The following is a 19,252-nucleotide window of genomic DNA, read 5'->3' as shown; positions in this document are numbered from 1 at the left end:
CCTGATGTCTGCTGGTTTGTTAAATCAATCAGCAGCAAAAAGTATGATGTAACACAATGACATCCTTCAATGCAGCACAGTGATGTGTGTACTGCAGTGTACAAACTTTATCTAAGACTAGTAGATGTACTGTGTATCCATGGACCATATGCACCAATACATTCAGTACAGATTCAACCACGCAGTCCAGCTTTAGGGTTAGTTTACCATGAATCTAACAAGAATTAAATGACAATTTTAATGACGCGGGCTGCTGTCTATTTTGACAACAACGATGCAGACTCTTTGTCTAAGAATATAACACAGTTGTTATGACGTTGGAGAATGCTAGCGGGTACTGATGGCTGCAATGGACCTTCAATACTCGTCTGCACTGCTGCTGCTTTACGCTACATAAACAAGTCAACGATGCAAGAATTTAATTAAGCAAAATAAAAATATTAAACAACAATTCTTAATGAATAATTTACATGGCTCATTAAATCAGATTTTAATCAGTACAGTGTCTGGTGTCTGAACTCACTTTGTCTGGAACTGTGACTACAAGTGCTTTTGATTTCATAATTTGCTGGACACTCATTGAAATTGCCTGCATGTGAAAAGACAGATAATCACACAGCGATCGAACATTGGTTACCTGATTTGTTTATTGCATAAGCAGACACGTATGCAGGAAGGTATTAATTGTCTGTATACACAATTAGTTAATCGGCTGCTTTGTCTGCCAATCAATGTTTTCAAACATAAATCAGTATGAATCAATGCATCAGGACATGCTGTAGCTGCTGACTTTTCCAGGATGAGCAATCGTCTGTGTGCTAGCTTGTTTAAATTGACCCACTTGTTTGGGTAAATAGTAATATACTTGATTTAATTAATGCACACCTGTTGTGGGACTTCGTCCAGACTCTTGAACCATCCCTCACCAAGCTGCTGTTTCCTGCATGCTTCGTCCAGATTCACTACAATGTAAGGCTCGACAGTCTCGAAATCAGCTGGAGGATCATTGAATGCAATATGGCTATTCTCTCCTAAACATTATTACCAACATTATGAACAGAGAGCAGCTCTACTGACTCAACACCTGTGGTATATACCGATTCCAATGAATGCCACATCAATTTCTGTTTTGTTTAGGATTTTGTTGAGACGAGAGCATTCGGTGGCTCCATCAGCCGGTGTGCCTTGAACGTAGTGAAAATGTTTAACAGGAATGTCGATCTTGTTTACAAATCGTTCTTTCAAATATCTATAGACAAGAATGTAACCATGAGATAATTAAGAATTTAACCATCAGTTCAATACAGAGAGGCATCAGGATAATACTGTCCCAATATGATTGGAGAGCACTTACTATGGGATGTCATAGACCTTGACTGGTAATAATGGGCATATTACTAACAAACATTCAATGCTGTAAGTTTTTAATTACATTCAATCTGTTGCACTAACAAACACTAAAGAGCTATATAAGCTAATGTTTAATTGTGGTCAACACATGGAGGTGTATTGCCTAGAACATTATCTATACAGAGTGGATGCATGTTTGCAGGAGCTGCAAATGCTCATCACACATTGTCGGGTCAATTAGCACTCATAAAGTGTGAAGATCGAAGAGACAATATCCAACATCAGGGATAGGGCTTGTGTGTGTGTGTGTGTGTGTGTGTGTGTGTGTGTGTGTGTGTGTGTGTGTGTGTGTGTGTGTGTGTGTGTGTGTGTGTGTGTGTGTGTGGTGTGTGTGTGGTGTGTGTGTGTGTGTGTGTGTGTGTGTGTGTGTGTGTGTGTGTGTGTGTGTGTGTGTGTGTGTGTGTGTGTGTGTGTGTGTGTGTGTGTGTGTGTGTGTGTGTGTGTGTGTGTGTGTGTGTGTGTGTGTGTGTGTGTGTGTGTGTGTGTGTGTGTGTGTGTGTGTGTGTGTGTGTGTGTGTGTGTGTGTGTGTGTGTGTGTGTGTGTGTGTGTGTGTGTGTGTGTGTGTGTGTGTGTGTGTGTGTGTGTGTGTGTGTGTGTGTGTGTGTGTGTGTGTGTGTGTGTGTGTGTGTGTGTGTGTGTGTGTGTGTGTGTGTGTGTGTGTGTGTGTGTGTGTGTGTGTGTGTGTGTGTGTGTGTGTGTGTGTGTGTGTGTGTGTGTGTGTGTGTGTGTGTGTGTGTGTGTATTACTCAATATGCAATTATGTTTGCAGAGAAGGTTGCCTACTTGACAAAAGAAGCAGGATGATCATCAGTCAATCCAATGTATTCGTCGAGGTGGAAGCACGTTACCTTTGACCAATCCAGTGATTTCAGGCTCACCAAGTGACTTAACATCTATCCCATACAAAATGATAGTGAGACGAGAAGTCAATCGGTTTGATCAATACAAACTGACCTCAAACTGAGAGGCTCCGGTGGCTAGAATGACGTTGCACTCACCACGTGTTTGGATAGCGTCTTGTATAAGAACAGCTCCGTGTTCTGCAGCCAATCGGCCGCAGAGATCTTTAGTGCCGCTGACGCAAACGTTCATTGACTACAATAGTGCTGTAACGTAGTCTACTCGATACATGCAGCTCACGTGACGTAGACTTCGTTGGAGACCCTGACTAACTTATATCGTTCTACAAATGGCAATTTGTGTTAGACAAATTGATTGAAAATTTCGCGTTATTTCTAATTGTTTTTAACATGAGATGTATAAAGTGGCATAATTATTATTGACTGACGCGTGATGATAACGTCACACACACACACACACACACACACACACACACACACACACACACACACACACACACACACACAAATGCACGCACGCACGTACACACACACACACACACACACACACGCACGCACGCACACACACACACGCGCGCGCGCGCGCGCGTTTGGCTTCTAAAAAGGCAGTCTTGCTAATCATTCTAATCAACTGTTTTATAAATCGCCTTTAATTAAGGCAATTATTGTTAATTAATTAATATATTTAATACAATTATTGTTATACGGGCACCGGACAAACAAGCGCTAGATGATATGCTGCTGACGTACGGGTCATTATCTCACATCAAGTACAGTATCACTGATCAGATAGTGAGTTGACAACTTCAATCTGATCGCAAGCTGAAAGTCTTTCAAACCCAGTGGGCTTCAGTCGTCTCACAGATATGGCGTTCTTGTTGAAACGTCGAGCTACGTTGAACTCCTTGGCGTCACTTTCTTGGGCCGGTTCTCTCATTCCTGTCTCTGATCTTCGAGGGTCGAAGTATAGCGAGTCTGAGAGGATTGTTAGAAACAAGTTGGCGTCTCTGTATCGTCTCATTGACTGGTATGGCTGGTCTGACGGTATCTATGGCCACTCAAGTGTAAGACACAAGTCTAATGTGTTAGTTGAGTGGTCAGGCCAATAGCAACATCATTTTTCTTCATTGACTTAGAGAGTCATTGTCTATGCATCTGTGTGAGCTCTGCTGGGGATCAATATTTGGGCAGAAGAGTTTAGTAGTGTGCAGTTTTTTGGCTAACACTTCTAAATCTAGCGCGTGTTAAGTGAGAGATATGGTTCATCTGAATTGAAAGCCTCTAGGTGACAATTTATTAGTGACCACACATTAATTAATGCTTTCACAATTAATTGTTGTCACCCATTGATATGTTTTATTGCTTCAAACACAGCCATTCCTACAGGCAATTTGTTTCATATGGAAGGCACAGTTCGATAGTGCATTTCTAGATCAGTCAAACAGTCAGTATTAAATGATCACATGATCTTACTGGCTTGTTTTATAGAGGCAGATTAGCTGGTTGAGGTAAAAGCAGCAGTAACTTTGGATATATGTTGTTACTAGATCGTCACCGAGGGGTAGCTTGTTTGTCGTTGTTAGGTAGGCATCAATGGATTATGATGTAAGTGTGACGTCATCATACACTGTTAAAATGGTATTCACTAACAATACAACACCTTGTTCTGTATACAATGCGGCTATAGGGTTCTTCTACAATACTCTATAGAGTAGATTAGGAAAATCATACTATATACCACAGGTGCACCTCAAGGGTCTATCTTTTGATTGTTGCTGCTTGTACCATGCATCTATATATGTAAAGGAGAGCTGTCTGTCTGTCTGTCTGTCTGTCAAAGAACATTTATTGAAAACATCAACGCTAATACTGTCTGTCTGTCTGTCTGTCTGTCTGTCTGTCTGTCTGTCTGTCTGTCTGTCTGTCTGTCTGTCTGTCTGTCTGTCCATTAGTTAATGACTTTGCTGTTTGCAAGGACTGATTTGTATTTAAAGATCCTAGCATATGTACAAGTAGAATCTGTACGAGAATAAATTGTCTGTCTGTGTGTCTGTGTGTCTGTCTCTCTGTCTCTCTGTCTCTCTGTCTGTCTGTCTGTGTACGTGTAGTCGTTCGCAACCAAAACTTTGCATTTGTAAATATTGTAATTGGGCGATATTGTTATGGGCCATTTGTACAGACTAGTGTTTTAACATGCACTCTTTCATTAACTGAATTGATTGTCTAACTGTCAGCTTTCTTTCCTTTTTAAAACTTACAGAAGAGGTTAGCTACATAGTTGGCCCAGTCTACTATATAATGTAATCGTTTGGAATTATATTGTATTGTAACTCATACAGTATACCAACGTACTGTACAAATAGCTAAGTCTAGCCTCTGGCGCACTTATGTAGCTGCCTGCCTGCCTGGCCGTTGATCTGTTTGTATATATTGTGATTGTTTCTCATTTGTTTATATTCGTGCTTTGTTTGTTATAGGTTCGTGTTCCAAATACAGACAATGAATTTCTAATTAACCCTTTGGGTTTGTTGTGTCATGAGATCACTGCCTCAAGCCTTGTAAAAGTAAATATTGATGGAGACGTTATTGATCCTGGCTCGACATCGTTTGGTATCAACAAGGCCGGCTACTTCCTTCACTCGTCTATTTACGACAGCAGACCAGACGTAAATTGTATTTCACACATTCACACTACATCTGGAGCTGCTGTTAGCTGCATGAAGTGTGGGCTTCTACCAATATCACAAGATGCTCTGACAGTGAGAACTTATTATTGCCAACAATGATTTATATGACTTTGTTATGTTTGCTTGTGTGCTTGCTTACTTGCAATGCTTTGTGTTTAGCTGTACGAGTGTGTATGTGTGTTCATGTGTTTGTGTGTGCCTATCTAGCTGTCTAATTTATCTACTACATAAATTAGCAGTTGAAAGTTTTGTAGTCACAAAACTCTAATAGAAAAGTCTCACAGAAAAGCAAGTGCAAACAGCTAAGAAACAGGCTCTAATGTTACTCGTAACACTATGATTACTGTGAGTTTGTTCCCAATGACTTGAGGATTTCACACTTGAATAGAATTCATTGTCTGTAATTATTAGTCTAAATCAAGTTTGTTTTAAAAGTTAATTCAGGATGTTTCTATTAGTTGTCACTAGTTGCCATAAATTGTTTGTGTATTACAGTTGGGCAAAGTGACTTATCATTCATTCAGAGGCTTTGTATCAGGCAATGAAAAGGAAGAGCTGCAACGTGATCTTGGATCAACAAGCACAGTGTGTTACAACGGAAAATAATACATGTATTAATTATGTGATAATCGCCATGATTTGTTGTTGTTTAAAGGCTATGATTCTTAATAATCATGGATTGGCTGCACTTGGCAGCACTGTGGATGAAGCTTTCTTTGTATTGAGACTACTGGTGGTTGCTTGTGACTTTCAGGTACTTACTATATACATTTGTGTATTACATAATATGTTGTTTTGTGTATAGTGTATCAGCAGTGTGTGCATGTGTGTGTGTGTGTGTGTGTGTGTGTGTGTGTGTGTGTGTGTGTGTGTGTGTGTGTGTGTGTGTGTGTGTGTGTGTGTGTGTTTGTGTGTGTGTGTGTGTGTGTGTGTGTGTGTGTGTTTGTGTGTGTGTGTGTGTGTGTGTGTGTGTGTGTGTGTGTGTGTGTGTGTGTGTGTGTGTGTGTGTGTGTGTGTGTGTGTGTGTGTGGTGCTGTAGCTGAATTGGTTAGAGAGTGCATTCGGAGAATGAAACCATCCGGGACCTTGCAGGGTTGCAGGTTCAAGTCACAGTGATCGTGAGCTATGGCATAATTTCCTTAAGCAAGAAACTTACACACAATTGCTTCTCTCGACTCAGGACTATAGATGAGTACCTGGTCATTGACTGGGGTGGACATGACCACTGGCTTGGCAGTAACATCATGCAGCACGGGTATACTTGTTAGCCTTGGTGTCAAGTCCCAGATCTGCGCCATTGTCGGTGTCCCTGGATGACTCTGGCCAAGCTCCAGGTGGATTGTAGCGCTGGCCCTAAGCCTCCATGTAGCGCATGGAGGTCCTGTCTCCAGAGGCAGGGGAGCTATTTCTGCAACTGACCTTAAGGTTGACGTCATTCACAAATGACATGGAGGGCTTTACATTTGTCCATTTGTCCATTGGTGTGTGTGTGTGGTAATGTTTGTCAATTCATATTTTTGTTTTCACTTTTTGTTTTATCTTCATGTGATTTCAGGTGGGTGCTATAGCTGCGGGATTAGAAAATGTTATTATGCCAGATGTGGATCACATGACCGTGTTTGGAGATGAACCAAGTGATGAGACATGGGCTAGAGGGGAACTGGAATGGGAAGCCGAAATGAGAAAGCTGGATATGCATGTCAGTTGTGATTAGTTCTTATAGTCATATTGTCATCTTTATTCTTATTAAACGCACTTGATTGGCAATACCTGATCTGTATGTCAGATAATGATTTGGGTTGGTTTACCTCTCAGTTGTCAGTCTAGTTAAGTTTGTTTATATGCTAGTCCGGTTTTATCATTTTTGTTTGTCTCTTGTCCCACTGTCATTTAGTTTTGTATATTTGTGTTTACCAGATTGTTTATGACTACTTGTGTTTGTGGTATATGAATGCTTATGGGCTTCATCGAGATTAATTTGTATTTCACAGGGTTGCAACACTGGTCAGGTCTACAGGACTGCATCTTTTATTCATTTTCCATATGCTGCTAATCAGCTGCAAGAAGGAAAATCAAGTCTGACTGCTGAATCACTGATTTCAATGTCAAAGAATGAGGTGAGAGTAGCATGCATGCAATCAGTTGAAATGGGTAGGTACATACATGTTCATGACTGATTGAGTGTTTAAAAAAGTATGATTTACTGCGATTGTTGTATTGATACAAATGTTCCTACTCTACAGTTTATGTGTAATGTATGATATTACATGATTTGAACAACAAGTATTGTTGTTGACCTAACTGGGAATGTGATGTGATGTGATAGTGGGTGTTGGTGGTGGTGTTGTTGTTGTTGGTGGTGTTGGTTGTGGTGGTGTTGGTGGTGGTGGTGGTGGAGGTGGTGTGTGTGTGTGTGTGTGTGTGTGTGTGTGTGTGTGTGTGTGTGTGTTGTGGTAGACTGGTACATAGATTGGTGAGCATGCGTACGTTGGCGTGTCATATACTTAGCTACTTTAGATAAGTGACTGTTATCACTTGTTGGATTGCTGTTGCGTTAGAGCCTGAGCATAGGATAGACTGATAGGGTGTGATAGCTTGTGCCGATCTGAAACGTAGCTTACGACTGTTATAATATATATATATATATATATATATATATATATATATATATATATATACAACACTGGCAACGAGGATGGCGGCTTGACACGGGAAACTCTGCGAGTTCAACGCGGGCGTAGATAATGTCGAAGACTACAAAGAATGATTCTTGCTCTATTGCACGGCAAATGGAATCATGGACGACGACAAGAAGATAGCTGTTCTTCTGACGTCGATGGGCACAACGACGTACACGTTACTAAAGAATTTGGTACGACCGGCGGCTCCTCAAGACAAATTGTTGGATACGCTCTTCAAGCTATTGCAGGACTGCTATGAACTGAGAATTATCGTCATCGCAGAGCATTTTCGCTTTTATAAGCGAATGCAGCGGGAAGGCGAGAATATGGCTGTTTACGTTTCGGAGCAGCGACGCCTCGCCAAACATTGTGATTTTGGTGAGCAGCTCAATACTGCATTACGCGATCAATTAGTTTGTGGGTTGCTACACGAGAATATACAGCAGAAGATTTTAGCTGAGGCAGAGCTAACGCTGGAAAAGGCTCTGCGGATTGCACAAGCTGCAGAGACAGCCAGAGCAGAGACATAACACCTCCGTGGGGAGTCGACACGACACGCAGCTAGTGGACATTCCAGGACATTGGAGACGACATTTGCTGTCAAGAGAGAGACCACAAACAGCCGCAGCCAATCGGGATTGTTGCGTACTTTGGATAAGGCATGTTATCGTTGCAATGATCATGGTCATGACCCAACCAAGTGTAGATTCAAAAACTACACGTGTCTGTTCTGCAAGACGAAGGGCCATATCGCTAAAGCATGTCGGAAGAAGCAACGAGATAACGCGAAAGATAGCACGGAGGGCAATTGGCATACAAAAAGGAAACCGAAGACTCAGTCTACATATCAAGTAGATGCAGAAGATGTAAGCCTCATTTGTTCTTTGTCTGCAGGTAGAGGTGGGGTCAAGGTGACAATAGAGGTGGCAGGCAGGAATGTGGAGATGGAAGTGAACACTGGAGCTTCCGTGAGTGTTGTACCAACCCAGATGTATAATGAAGTTCTATCCCACGTACAGCTGAAGAAGAGCACTGCCCAACTTCAGTCATATAGTGGTGAACGATTGAAGGTGAAAGGAGAAGCTGTTGTACCAATCAAGTATGGAATGCAACAATCCATGGAGCGGTTGATTGTAGTAGATGTGAGTGCTAAGCCAGCAGTCTTGGGACGAGATTGGCTGTCAAACCTCAAGCTTGATTGGGCTTCTCTGTTCAAAGTTGATAGTGGAGTTTTTGATGTACCTGAGAAGTTTCCTCAGTTGTTTGCAGAGGGAGTAGGTACTTTGCAAGGCTATCAAGCCAAGATAACTTTGTCTGCAGATGCCAAGCCACAGTTCCATAGGCCACGCCCAGTGCCTGATGCCTTGCAACAGAAGGTAGAGGAGGAGCTTAATCGACTTCAGAAAGAGGGCATTATACAGCCAGTGGAAAACAGTGAGTGGGCAGCACCTATCGTCATTGTGAGAAAGGCTGATAATTCTATCAGAATTTGTGGCGATTACAAGGTAACAATTAACCCCTACCTGGAGATGGACAATTATCCAATGCCGAATGCACAGGACTTGTTTGCATCATTAGCAGGAGGACGGTTCTTTACACATCTGGATATGAAACAAGCTTACATGCAGATGCGAGTGGATGCAAGCAGCCAAAGGTATTTGACTATCAACACTGCCAAGGGCCTGTTTGCGGACACACGTATGCCCTTTGGTATTTCGACTGCACCCAGAATTTGGCAGCGAGCAATAGACAACGTTCTTCCGGGAATGCCAGGAGTGTCCTGTTATTTAGACGACATTCTGATTGTGGGCCAATCCGAAGTGTGGGCCAATCCGAAGAACAACATGACGAACGTCTTCATCAAGTCTTGAAAAGACTGAGTCAAGCGGGACTTCGTCTGAAAAGGGAAAAGTGTGAGTTCAAGAAAACTAGAGTTGAGTGCCTTGGTTATGTTGTGGATGAGCATGGACTTAGACCGGCTGAGAAAAAGCTGGCAGCAATACGACAAGCTCCAGAGCTAAGTAACACAACTGAGCTAAGGGCATTCTTAGGCCTATTGAATTATTATGGAAGGTTCTTGCCTAACCTCTCGACCATGCTACAACCACTGTATAGTCTGCTACAGAAGAACACATCGTGGGAATGGGGTGCAAAACAAGCAAAGGCTTTCCAGCAAGCCAAACAGAATTTGTTGGAATCGGATTTCTTGACGCATTATGACTTGAAGAAACTGGTACGTCTTGCTAGCGACGCTTCACCGTATGGAGTGGGAGCCTGTCTCACACATGTAATGTCAGACGGTAGTGAGCAACCAATCGCTTTTGCTTCACGAACCTTGACCACGGCAGAAAGAGGATATGCTCAATTGGAACGAGAAGCGTTAGCATTCATCTTTGGAGTGCGACAATTCCATAAGTATTTGGTGGGAAGGTCATTCACACTTGTAACTGACCATCGACCACTGTTGAAGATATTGGGTCCGAAAGAGGGAGTACCTACTCTAGCAGCGGCTCGACTACAGCGTTGGTCACTAATTCTAAGTGCTTATCAATACAACCTGGAATACACATCAGGAGTGAGCAACAAAGAAGCTGATCTACTTTCGAGACTACCCTTCCAGTCAACGTAGTGGATCCCAATGAGCAAATCTATGCTATTGATCGTTGTGAGCAGTTACCTGTTACAGCGCAAGATATTGCTAAGGAACTGCAGCGAGACTCCATACTACGACAAGTTTACGAGTACACTTTGTGTGGATGGAAGCCTAATGTAAGTACACAGTTACTGCCGTATGCATGACGAGCGGATGAGCTTACAATTGAAGACAGGTGCCTACTGTGGGGGAATTGTGTAATTATTCCAACCAAGCTTCAAAGCACAGTGTTACAAGAGATTCACGAAGGTCGTATTGGCCTCTGTCGAATGAAGTCTCTAACATGAAGTTTTGTGTGGTGGCCAAGACTAGACCAAGATCTAGAGGAGGTAGTGAAGACTTGCACAGCATGTCAGAGTATACGGAATAAGCCGGCTCATGTGATGTCACATCCATGGATCTACCCAGTGCGCCCTGGACTCGTCTTCATGTGGATTTTGCAGAGTTCAAGGGAAAGCAATACCTTGTGGTAATTGATGCATTTACCAAGTGGCCGGAAGTCCACGAGCTTGGAATACATGCCACTACGACTCAGACAGTGGAAGCATTGAGGAGGTCATTCAGCTGCCATGGAATTCCTCAAAGGCTAGTTTCAGATAACGGGCCTCAATTCGTGGCAAGAGAGTTTCAGGACTTCATGAGAGCGAACGGGATTAGACATCAAAGGACACCTCCGTATCACTCTGCTTCGAATGGGCAGGCAGAACGGTTCGTGCAGGAGCTCAAGAAGTCTCTGAAGATGAGGCCACCAGATCAGTCAATTAGTCATCAGATTCCGTTACTGTTGTTGAAATATCGAACAACCCCGAACACTACAACTGGGAAGACACCATCAGAACTACTGATGAAACGTGAGCTGAGAACATGGTTGACATTAGTACGACCAGAGAGTGGACGACAAATTCGAGACAGGCAAGGGGAGAGATATGAGTAAGCAACAAAATACGTTAGAAATCTCAACCCTGGAGACACAGTGGCAGTCCTCAACACACGTCAAGATGGCCGAGGGAAATGGCTGACAGGAATCATCCTACAGCGCTTGGGACCAACAAACTACATGGTGGACGTGAACAATCACCTCCGATATGTTCATATCGAACATATCAGGAGGCGAGATGAAAGGAGTGCACCTGCTGTCATAGAGACATCAGATGAAGCGGATACTGAAGCAACTACAGATATTACTTCTAATCCACAACCAACACTTGAACAGACAGGACAAACAGAACCTACTAGTCCAGTGAGAGAAGCACAACAAGCAGAAGAACCTGTTACAATAGCCACACCATCTCTTGCTGAGGGAGCTACAGTCGAAGTAAGAGGAACATCAAGTGGAACTGATCGACGTTATCCAGTTTGAGTTAATTGTCAGTTACCCCTCCAATATAGACAAAGCTAAGGAGAGAGGAGTGTGGTAGACTGGTACATAGATTGGTGAGCATGCGTACGTTGGCGTGTCATATACTTAGCTAATTAGATAAGTGACTGTTATCACTTGTTGGATTGCTGTTGCTTTAAAGCTGGAGCATAGGATAGACTGATAGGGTGTGATAGCTTGTGCCGATCTGGAACGTAGCTTACGACTGTTATAATATATATACAACATGTGTGTGTGTGTGTGTGTGTGTGTGTGTGTGTGTGTGTGTGTGTGTGTGTGTGTGTGTGTGTGTGTGTGTGTGCTATGTGTCTGCATGTGTTTGTGTCAGTCTGCATATTGTAAACTGTTGTATATTTGATTTTAGTATAAAAATACATTTGACAACTCATAGTCGAGTTTCTTTGGACTATTTGCACAGGTCTTGCAATTGTTTTTTCTATCACACCCATTGAGCAATTTAACTACACTCAGATTGCCTCAAGCAAAACTAAGCATACAACTGAAATTGCTGCTTGAAGTTTCATATTAGGAACATGCCAACAAAGTTTTGCATATTTGGTGTCTGTCTAGAAACTAACTATGTCCTACAGCTATAACCAGCTAGTTCACTCAGATGAGGCAGTCATTCGACTTATACGTTTTTTACTACTGTTGACTTGTACTCTTTAATTTAAGAGGTATAGCCAACCATCAAGCAAGACGTTTGGTATCAATGGTACACACGAAGATGATAGCCAATCAGATCAGTCATCGTCAGGAGTTAGTTCTTCTCAAGATGTAGATGAGAAGACTATACACCGTGGGCCTTTGATTTATCATTCAGCAACGGATGGTGTTGATACAGGACAAACAGCTGCACCATCGATGTCATCTGATGCTCTGCCACTCTCAGTTCACAACTGAGGCGGTACAACTGATTAAGTTGTTACTTGTGCAACAGTAAGAGCTGTGTGTAGTACTTAGCGAGGAGGAAACTGATGTAGACGCCAGTTAGTGCAAGCGTTTTTTATGCTTATTGCTGCAGTTTTCATGTGATAGCAGGTAATACTGAGAGTGTGTCTGCACCATCAACTTTTACGTAAGGAACACACGCACGCACACACACATACACACACAGCTCTCCTATAACTATAGATTATTTTACATCATTCGTAAACATTAATTGTCACTAATATAGCGTTTATATAGATCTTTATCTCCCTTAGCTAAATGCATGCGCACTTACAACGACAAAATTGGCATGATTTTCTTTCTTAGCTAAATACCTACCTAAATTTTTAGTATCAGCGTACCAATTTCCTAGTACATGCACCGGATTGCTCGATTCTAGGAGTCTTCACTCTGCAGGGTCAATTGCATTCTACATTGCATGGGGCTTCATAGGCGGATAGAGGGGAGGGTCTTGGGTCAGGACCCCTTCTCTTTAATGACACGCCCAACGCAAACCGAAATATTAAATGAATTTTTGTTTGTTGTGTTATTAAAGTGAACGTACCTTAATGTTTTGATGGATGGGTATTTTGTTTAATTAATTATAAACTTTAATATATATGCCTATCTAGTTATCTAATGAATATGCTAGGAAATTAACTCTAATAACCCTAATACAGATGAAAGTGAATTTGCTGGTTCCGTAGGTCATATAAAGATGTAGCTGCTATGGGGCGTGGCTAATGATACAACTGAACCCCCTCTTTGGAGAAATTTTGTATTAGCGCCAGAGTGACTTGTACATGTCTACTAGGGTGGAGAGAGCTGGTATATCTATATCGGACAATGTATCGTTAGATAATCCATTAGAAAAGAGGTTTACCGTTTGACGTCCCGTTTCTTAATTAATTAATGAAAGCCTGTTGCTTGCAGACACTGCACATAGTGGTGGAAGCATGCACTTTCAGATTGCAATTTGGGAGGAGGCAACAGTTTTTGTTGAGACAGTCACGCGGGAGACAGAAATTTACGGTCGTTTTCTAGTGTACAAAGAATGGCCTCGGTCCTCTATTATAGATTTGGCTGCGGTTTGATACTTTCCATTCATGCAGCCACCGCAGCAGGTTTCACTGCAATCGATAGTGTTAAAAACGAGTGCAACGACCTCTGCTTCGGACGGACATGAAGAAATGCGGAACGTGCCACGACGATGGAGCATGCGTGCACGTATATGTTTTACATACCAGTGATGGCTAGGAAAATGCTCCCATCGAATATTGGAAGGCCCTCTTCCCCCTCCCCCATACAGGCTTCGTCGCAGGCAATTTGGCAACTTCCATTCACGAAACTTTAAATCAATTTATACTAGCAAACCAATTACTATCATAGTATGACTATGGTGTCTATACATACACAAAGATTGTTCATTAGATACCGCGTGACGTAAATTGTACCGGAAGAAGGCGGTCCAGTACAGCTCCAGAAATGGTACGGCAGGGGCGGGAGACGGGCTTGCAGACTTTTACACGATCAGGTTGGTGCTCATCAGCAGATGTGTAGTAGGTACAACCTTTTCACGTATTAACTAGAGCAAAGGTGAGAAGAGATTGTAGATCACTACATGCATGCGCATGTGTATGCAGTACAGTAGGGTTTTTCCACGTTCTACTGCGTTTCTGCTGTTCACCATTGCATTAATATTCTTGCTACAGCGTAGAGTAACGTTATATCTTTGCGCTTGTACGTACAAGGGGACTACAGTACCAGTTTGGTTTCGGTCCTAACACCAGGGGTAACGACCACCCGTGAAACTCTTGACTAGTTGTTTTCGATTTTTTACGCTTCAAATTGCCTCTCTAGCTGCTAAGGTTGTACGAGAAGAATGCGAACGACGTGACGATGGCTATGTTAGTTTTCATGCGCCTCTCAGACGTCTCGATGAGCGGAAATCGAGTGCGGCCTGCTTCTTCTTCGTTTGTATTTGGCTTGTATGGATACCGCAGTTCTCATTACGTTTTCGATTGCAGTCTGATGTTTCGTTTTGAGGCAAATCTCGACTTCTGGTAGAGGGCGTACAAGCGGAGTACAAGCCTAAGTTTATCTAGGTGGAATAAGAATGCATTCTAGGTTACAACATAAGCAAACATGATCTTGCGCATACGTAGGGGTTTGGGGGTCCAAAAGAACCGATCAACTTTAGTCAAAGGTCCGCTTGTACCTCTGTATACGATCAATCTGCATGCAATATTTACATCAGATAGAAGCTGTAGCTGGCCGGGGTCCCACGTTGCAGATGTAACTAAAGTTTTAAATCGAATTGTAGACTCCAAGTCTCTTTGGTGCTTAGTGTGCAGTGTCTACAAGTATTACACATTTATACTATGCACATTATGATTTACCAATGTATTTCAGTAGACCGGGCAATCAATAAATAGATTCATTAGAATACAGTATGTTGAACTGACTGGAGGTCCAGTAGAACACTGAAAGAACTGACCCACTTTAGATAAATGTGCCCAGTACGCCCCTGCATTGAATACCCAGCAGCGGATGTCTAGAGATGTGGGTTGTGGATGGACAGCTGTGGTTATAGGAACAAGGATATTCTCGTATAAACAGACACCGGATGTTTCAAAGACTGTGTAGTTATTGCATTGAAAGGATCGATCTGTGACGAATGCACAAGGACTGTCCGGGATTGTTTGCATGACCCAATGATCTGTGATCGGTATTTTGTTTCAAAATCACTTGTGTGTCTCTCCTATGGATCGTGCTGTTTGTTTTTGTTTGTTTGTTTGTTTTACTTTGTGTGTCTGTGGTTGCACACAGTAGAAACATATACTTTACAAGATTATGTGAATACTAAACAGTCCTTCTTGGACTTTGTTTATTGCGGCCAGGTAATGCTGATTCACTGAGGCAGTTTAGGTAATGGACCACACAAATGCTAGCACACTGTGTGTAATACAAATATAATGTATTTTTCGTGATCATCTGAATATGTTTTCATGTTGTTTATGTTGTTCATCTGTCTGTCTGTCTATTTGTCTGTCAAGATCATTTATTCCATATTTGCCTGTCTATTTGTCTGTCGAGATCATTTATTTCATATTTGTCTGTCTGTCTGTCTGTCTGTCTGTCAATTTGTTTGTTCGTGAGTGTGTTCACACCGACATCTGGACTAACTAAATTTTTAATACTATAATTAGGCCAACATTAGCGCAAGCGCGTTCACACCGCTACCTATGATTAGTAAGTCACGTGGGCACGTGAATGTAGTTAGCCTCGACAATTTTTTATCCGTCATCACGGCAAGAATTCGCGTGAATTATCTTGACGAATCCATTGCTTTAGGTTTTGAAGAGGGAAACAGTTAGTTTGCTTTCTCTGGCAGCTCCTTCAGGGAAGGCACAGTAGTGTACACATCTGCATGCGCTTCCGTATACGTCGCCACGTTGTTGCTGCGTTTATAGATACGTCTAATTTAGTAAACATACAACACCACATCAGAAACATCAGGAGCATGCTCTTCTTGTATACTACCTCACGTGCCAATGTCACGTGCAACTACTACTTAACGCCACTAATGCGGTTGTAGTGTCAATATATAATCAGAGTAGCGGTACAATGACTGACATACTAGACTACCCATAGCAGTAGCAGTTGGCGCATGCATGGTTGTATTTATCTTTACAACACGCCACAGTACTGCAAAATAATGTAAATGATTGAGTGTACTTGATTTAGCAGTGAACTGCCCTTTTGCTGGTTTTTCAAGTCTCTGTTGCAAGTGGCAAGCAGTGAATAGCTATATAGAAAGAATCAGACAAGATTATGGAAAAAGCTGCGCAGTGTGCTGGAATCCTCATTAAAGAAGCAGCATCTCCAGAAGCTCTTGCTCTTGTTGCAAAATATGCTGAAAATTTTCTTGAGGGTGTAATGAAGCTGAACGAATCTATAGATGAGACGAGACATGCTTTGGCTGACGCTAAGATGACAAGCAAATATTCGTGGGATATTGTGTACACTGCCGTGGAATGGGCGCTAGATTTCATCAATGTAGTTGAACAGTTTGCCAGTTGGGGTCATTCTGCTGACAGGATTGAGAGAGTGAAGTCGGCATTAAAAGCTGGAGATTTTAATGCTATCGATTCTTTTATGGACACACTCGATACACACGTGGAACAAACAAGCAAACGCTTTGACATGTTTCAAAAGAATGCTGATAGAGCAACAGAACGAACGTACAATGCAGCGAAAGACGCGGAGAAGGAAGCCACCAAAGCCAACAGCCGCAAAAGAGTTGTGCAGGGTGTAGGTGGCACTGCATCTTCACTATTACTAGCTGGCAGTATTACCGGTACCTTTCTCACCGTGCTGTTTCCACCCGCGGGAATACTCTTTGTCGGAGCGGCTGTCGGTGCAGGAGTAGCAGCTACAGGAGGAGTAGCAACCGCTGTTGGTACAGGCATTGCAGCAGCAAACATAAAAAAAACAGCAAGACGGATGACAGAGTTGGCTCAGATGCTGAATGATCTGTCAACGTCAGCCGGCTTTTTGCTTGCGAACGTGAAAGAAGTGGAGACTTGGTTACATCAATGTTTGAATACAATGGCGGTTACTCGCACGGCCTATGCGTACGCCAAGAAGGGTTATACCCCCGACACCATAGATGCCGTGGAGCGTTTTAAAATGGATCACAGACGTTACACAGTGCAGCCAGCGCTGCAGGTGACGTACTGACAAAGCTCAAACAAGATCTGAAGTCACATATGCACTGCAGTACTTGTGCATCCAGCGACAAGAAATAACAGAAGTCTTATAATAGACTTTGCCAGCGGTTTGTTATGTAATTGTCTGTCTTGGGGGCAGTCGCATTTTGGGTACTTTAGTGTTGTGAGTATGTGTTTGCGCGAAAGTGTCCGCTCTGTGGTTCTTCTCTAGTATTTGTGTTTACTTATTGACTGCAGACAACAACTTTTCTAGTTCTCCGCTAGTCTGGGGTACTGTACTGTAGTAATAGTATGGCTGAGTGCGAGTTGTCTACTGATCAAGTTTTACTAGTTAAACTGTATACAGTAGTCTACATTGCTGCAATTATAATGCTAATATGTTCTAACTGCATCATTGCTGTGATCGTCTGCGTGCATTGATCGACGAACTTGTTCAATGTTTTAGCTGCGGTCTTCTATTACTCACGTGAGCACGGTTCTCTATTAGGTTTACATAGAGATTGACTGCATGCACTATAGCTACCAGTTTGACTTAATTACTAATTAATATATTTTCTTTCGCACCTAAATAAGGTACAGTTCACAGTTCATTTCGTTCGTGACTGCTTCGACTGTTTTTAGGCACGGTAATTACGTGACGACGATGAGTTGAAATAGCGGTTCGTGTTTTTCAAGACAATTTGACAAAATTCAATGCAATTTTACTAGACACTATGCTTGCACGTAAATTTTGATTTTTGTCAAAACGTATAGTATAATCATCTTTGAATATTTTATTTTCAAATATGTTAGTAACTGATACTAAAACAAGTATGATCAAACTGTCCGAGCTAGTCACTTGCTTTGACGGGTAAAATACTCTCAAGCTTCTTGTCCGGCTGCGCATGAGGAACTGGATACGAGGCTAGCGTCTGAGTCGTATACGCATGCTCAGACTGCAAATTCCAAAATGAATGTTAACTAGTGGCGGGAAGACGAGCTCTTGTTGTGCACTGAGCAGAATGGAATTCAATGATCAGAAGGCCAGGTTTGGATACAGAAAAGATCAACCATATCATTCTCGAAGCGTCAAAGGGTTCGAAAGTTTACGAGAACGAACGAAAGAAAGAAAAGCAGATAGAATAGAGAATAACGAGCTTGAAAGAGAGAATGAGTAAGCTGACGGAGGGAGACAAGAAACTGTCATTGAAAGAAGTGGACAGAATGATTGAAGAGATGGACTAGATGAGAGGTACCTGTCTAGTTAAGCAGCTTTATTTAAAATAAATCTACTGCAAGGTCGTAGCGTGACCTCTAGAAATAGACTTCACAATGCTACGGGATGCGCCCATATTTTGTTAGCTTCTAGTTAGCTGATACCCGGTATACGTTTGTACACTTATCCACACACTATATATCTATACACGCATACCCAGACATACAGTGTACATAGCTACGTACCTCAGTGTTTTTCTACAATACATTCTAGGCGCAAGTTTTGCTTCCCTGTAAGCAAGCCCTTATCTTGTCTGAACCAGGTGTGCTTGTGTCACAGGTATGGATGACTGATTCAAACTGATTTTATTATCTAAATTTTAAATACACCATATTTATTTGATGCCGCACTTACTCGAGGTGAAACCTTTGCATTTATCCAATGGTTGCTTTCGATAAATGAGATAATTATTAGTTAATTAAGTCTTAGGAATTATAACTGCATTTCATTCTACGGTTCATTTCAGACAGTTTCAGAAGGATCCCTGTTGCTCTTACATTCCAATCATAGCTCGAAAATTTTTGAGCGCAAACTGAACAGCTCGTGAGCAAGTTGGGAGTTGCCTAGGAAAACCCTGGTACGTGTACATGTGGTTGAAACATGATCTGCTTTAGCATACGACTGACTAGCTAGTGTATGCACAAAGAATTGGGGGGAAAACCCA

The 19,252-nt window shown here is 42.2% G+C and overlaps 4 protein-coding genes across 5 annotated transcripts; 3 read left to right on the top strand and 1 right to left on the bottom strand.

Moving 5' to 3' along the window:
- Nucleotides 1–7: 7 nt before the first annotated feature.
- LOC134180591 (glucosamine-6-phosphate deaminase-like) lies at nt 8–3,812 on the bottom strand. Its single transcript, XM_062647777.1, has 7 exons — nt 3,745–3,812; nt 2,366–2,594; nt 2,195–2,304; nt 1,098–1,249; nt 886–1,031; nt 524–589; nt 8–389 (listed from the first exon to the last, which is right to left on the bottom strand). The coding sequence occupies exons 2-7, from the start codon at nt 2,501–2,503 to the stop codon at nt 258–260; spliced, it is 744 nt and encodes a 247-aa protein (XP_062503761.1). The 5' UTR covers nt 2,504–2,594; nt 3,745–3,812; the 3' UTR covers nt 8–257.
- LOC134180567 (alpha-adducin-like) lies at nt 3,019–17,724 on the top strand. Of its 2 annotated transcripts, none has more exons than XM_062647755.1 (7): nt 3,019–3,335; nt 4,749–5,030; nt 5,454–5,543; nt 5,614–5,712; nt 6,514–6,657; nt 6,950–7,075; nt 16,348–17,724. In XM_062647755.1, the coding sequence occupies exons 1-7, from the start codon at nt 3,138–3,140 to the stop codon at nt 16,351–16,353; spliced, it is 945 nt and encodes a 314-aa protein (XP_062503739.1). In that variant the 5' UTR covers nt 3,019–3,137; the 3' UTR covers nt 16,354–17,724. The 2 variants fall into 2 exon arrangements, with proteins under 2 accessions (XP_062503739.1, XP_062503733.1); XM_062647749.1 differs by lacking the exon at nt 16,348–17,724 and adding an exon at nt 12,346–12,760.
- On the top strand, nt 10,687–11,226 carry LOC134190707 (uncharacterized protein K02A2.6-like). Its single transcript, XM_062659194.1, has one exon. It carries the CDS (start codon nt 10,687–10,689, stop codon nt 11,224–11,226), a length of 540 nt encoding a protein of 179 aa, XP_062515178.1.
- On the top strand, nt 16,435–17,724 carry LOC134180581 (uncharacterized). The gene has a single exon (XM_062647765.1). The coding sequence runs from the start codon at nt 16,435–16,437 to the stop codon at nt 17,341–17,343; it is 909 nt and encodes a 302-aa protein (XP_062503749.1). The 3' UTR covers nt 17,344–17,724.
- Nucleotides 17,725–19,252: the final 1,528 nt, after the last annotated feature.

Source organism: Corticium candelabrum, chromosome 1 (genome assembly GCF_963422355.1).
Source record: "Corticium candelabrum chromosome 1, ooCorCand1.1, whole genome shotgun sequence".
Lineage (NCBI taxonomy): Eukaryota > Metazoa > Porifera > Homoscleromorpha > Homosclerophorida > Plakinidae > Corticium > Corticium candelabrum.
This window is presented reverse-complemented; position numbering and strand designations above follow the sequence as displayed.

Bases quoted from the DNA above. Each gene is read 5' to 3' on its own strand.
- LOC134180591 (XM_062647777.1), bottom strand. From the start codon at position 2,503: ATGAACGTTTGCGTCAGCGGCACTAAAGATCTCTGCGGCCGATTGGCT. The intron at 2,305-2,365 runs GTCAGTTTGTAT...TGTATGGGATAG, and splicing joins CCGGAGCCTCTCAGTTTGAG to ATGTTAAGTCACTTGGTGAG. The intron at 390-523 runs GTGAGTTCAGAC...TTGTTTATGTAG, and splicing joins TAGTCACAGTTCCAGACAAA to CGTAAAGCAGCAGCAGTGCA.
- LOC134180567 (XM_062647749.1), top strand. From the start codon at position 3,138: ATGGCGTTCTTGTTGAAACGTCGAGCTACGTTGAACTCCTTGGCGTCA. The intron at 3,336-4,748 runs GTAAGACACAAG...TGTTTGTTATAG, and splicing joins GTATCTATGGCCACTCAAGT to GTTCGTGTTCCAAATACAGA. The intron at 7,076-12,345 runs GTGAGAGTAGCA...CTTTAATTTAAG, and splicing joins TTTCAATGTCAAAGAATGAG to AGGTATAGCCAACCATCAAG.
- LOC134190707 (XM_062659194.1), top strand. From the start codon at position 10,687: ATGGATCTACCCAGTGCGCCCTGGACTCGTCTTCATGTGGATTTTGCA.
- LOC134180581 (XM_062647765.1), top strand. From the start codon at position 16,435: ATGGAAAAAGCTGCGCAGTGTGCTGGAATCCTCATTAAAGAAGCAGCA.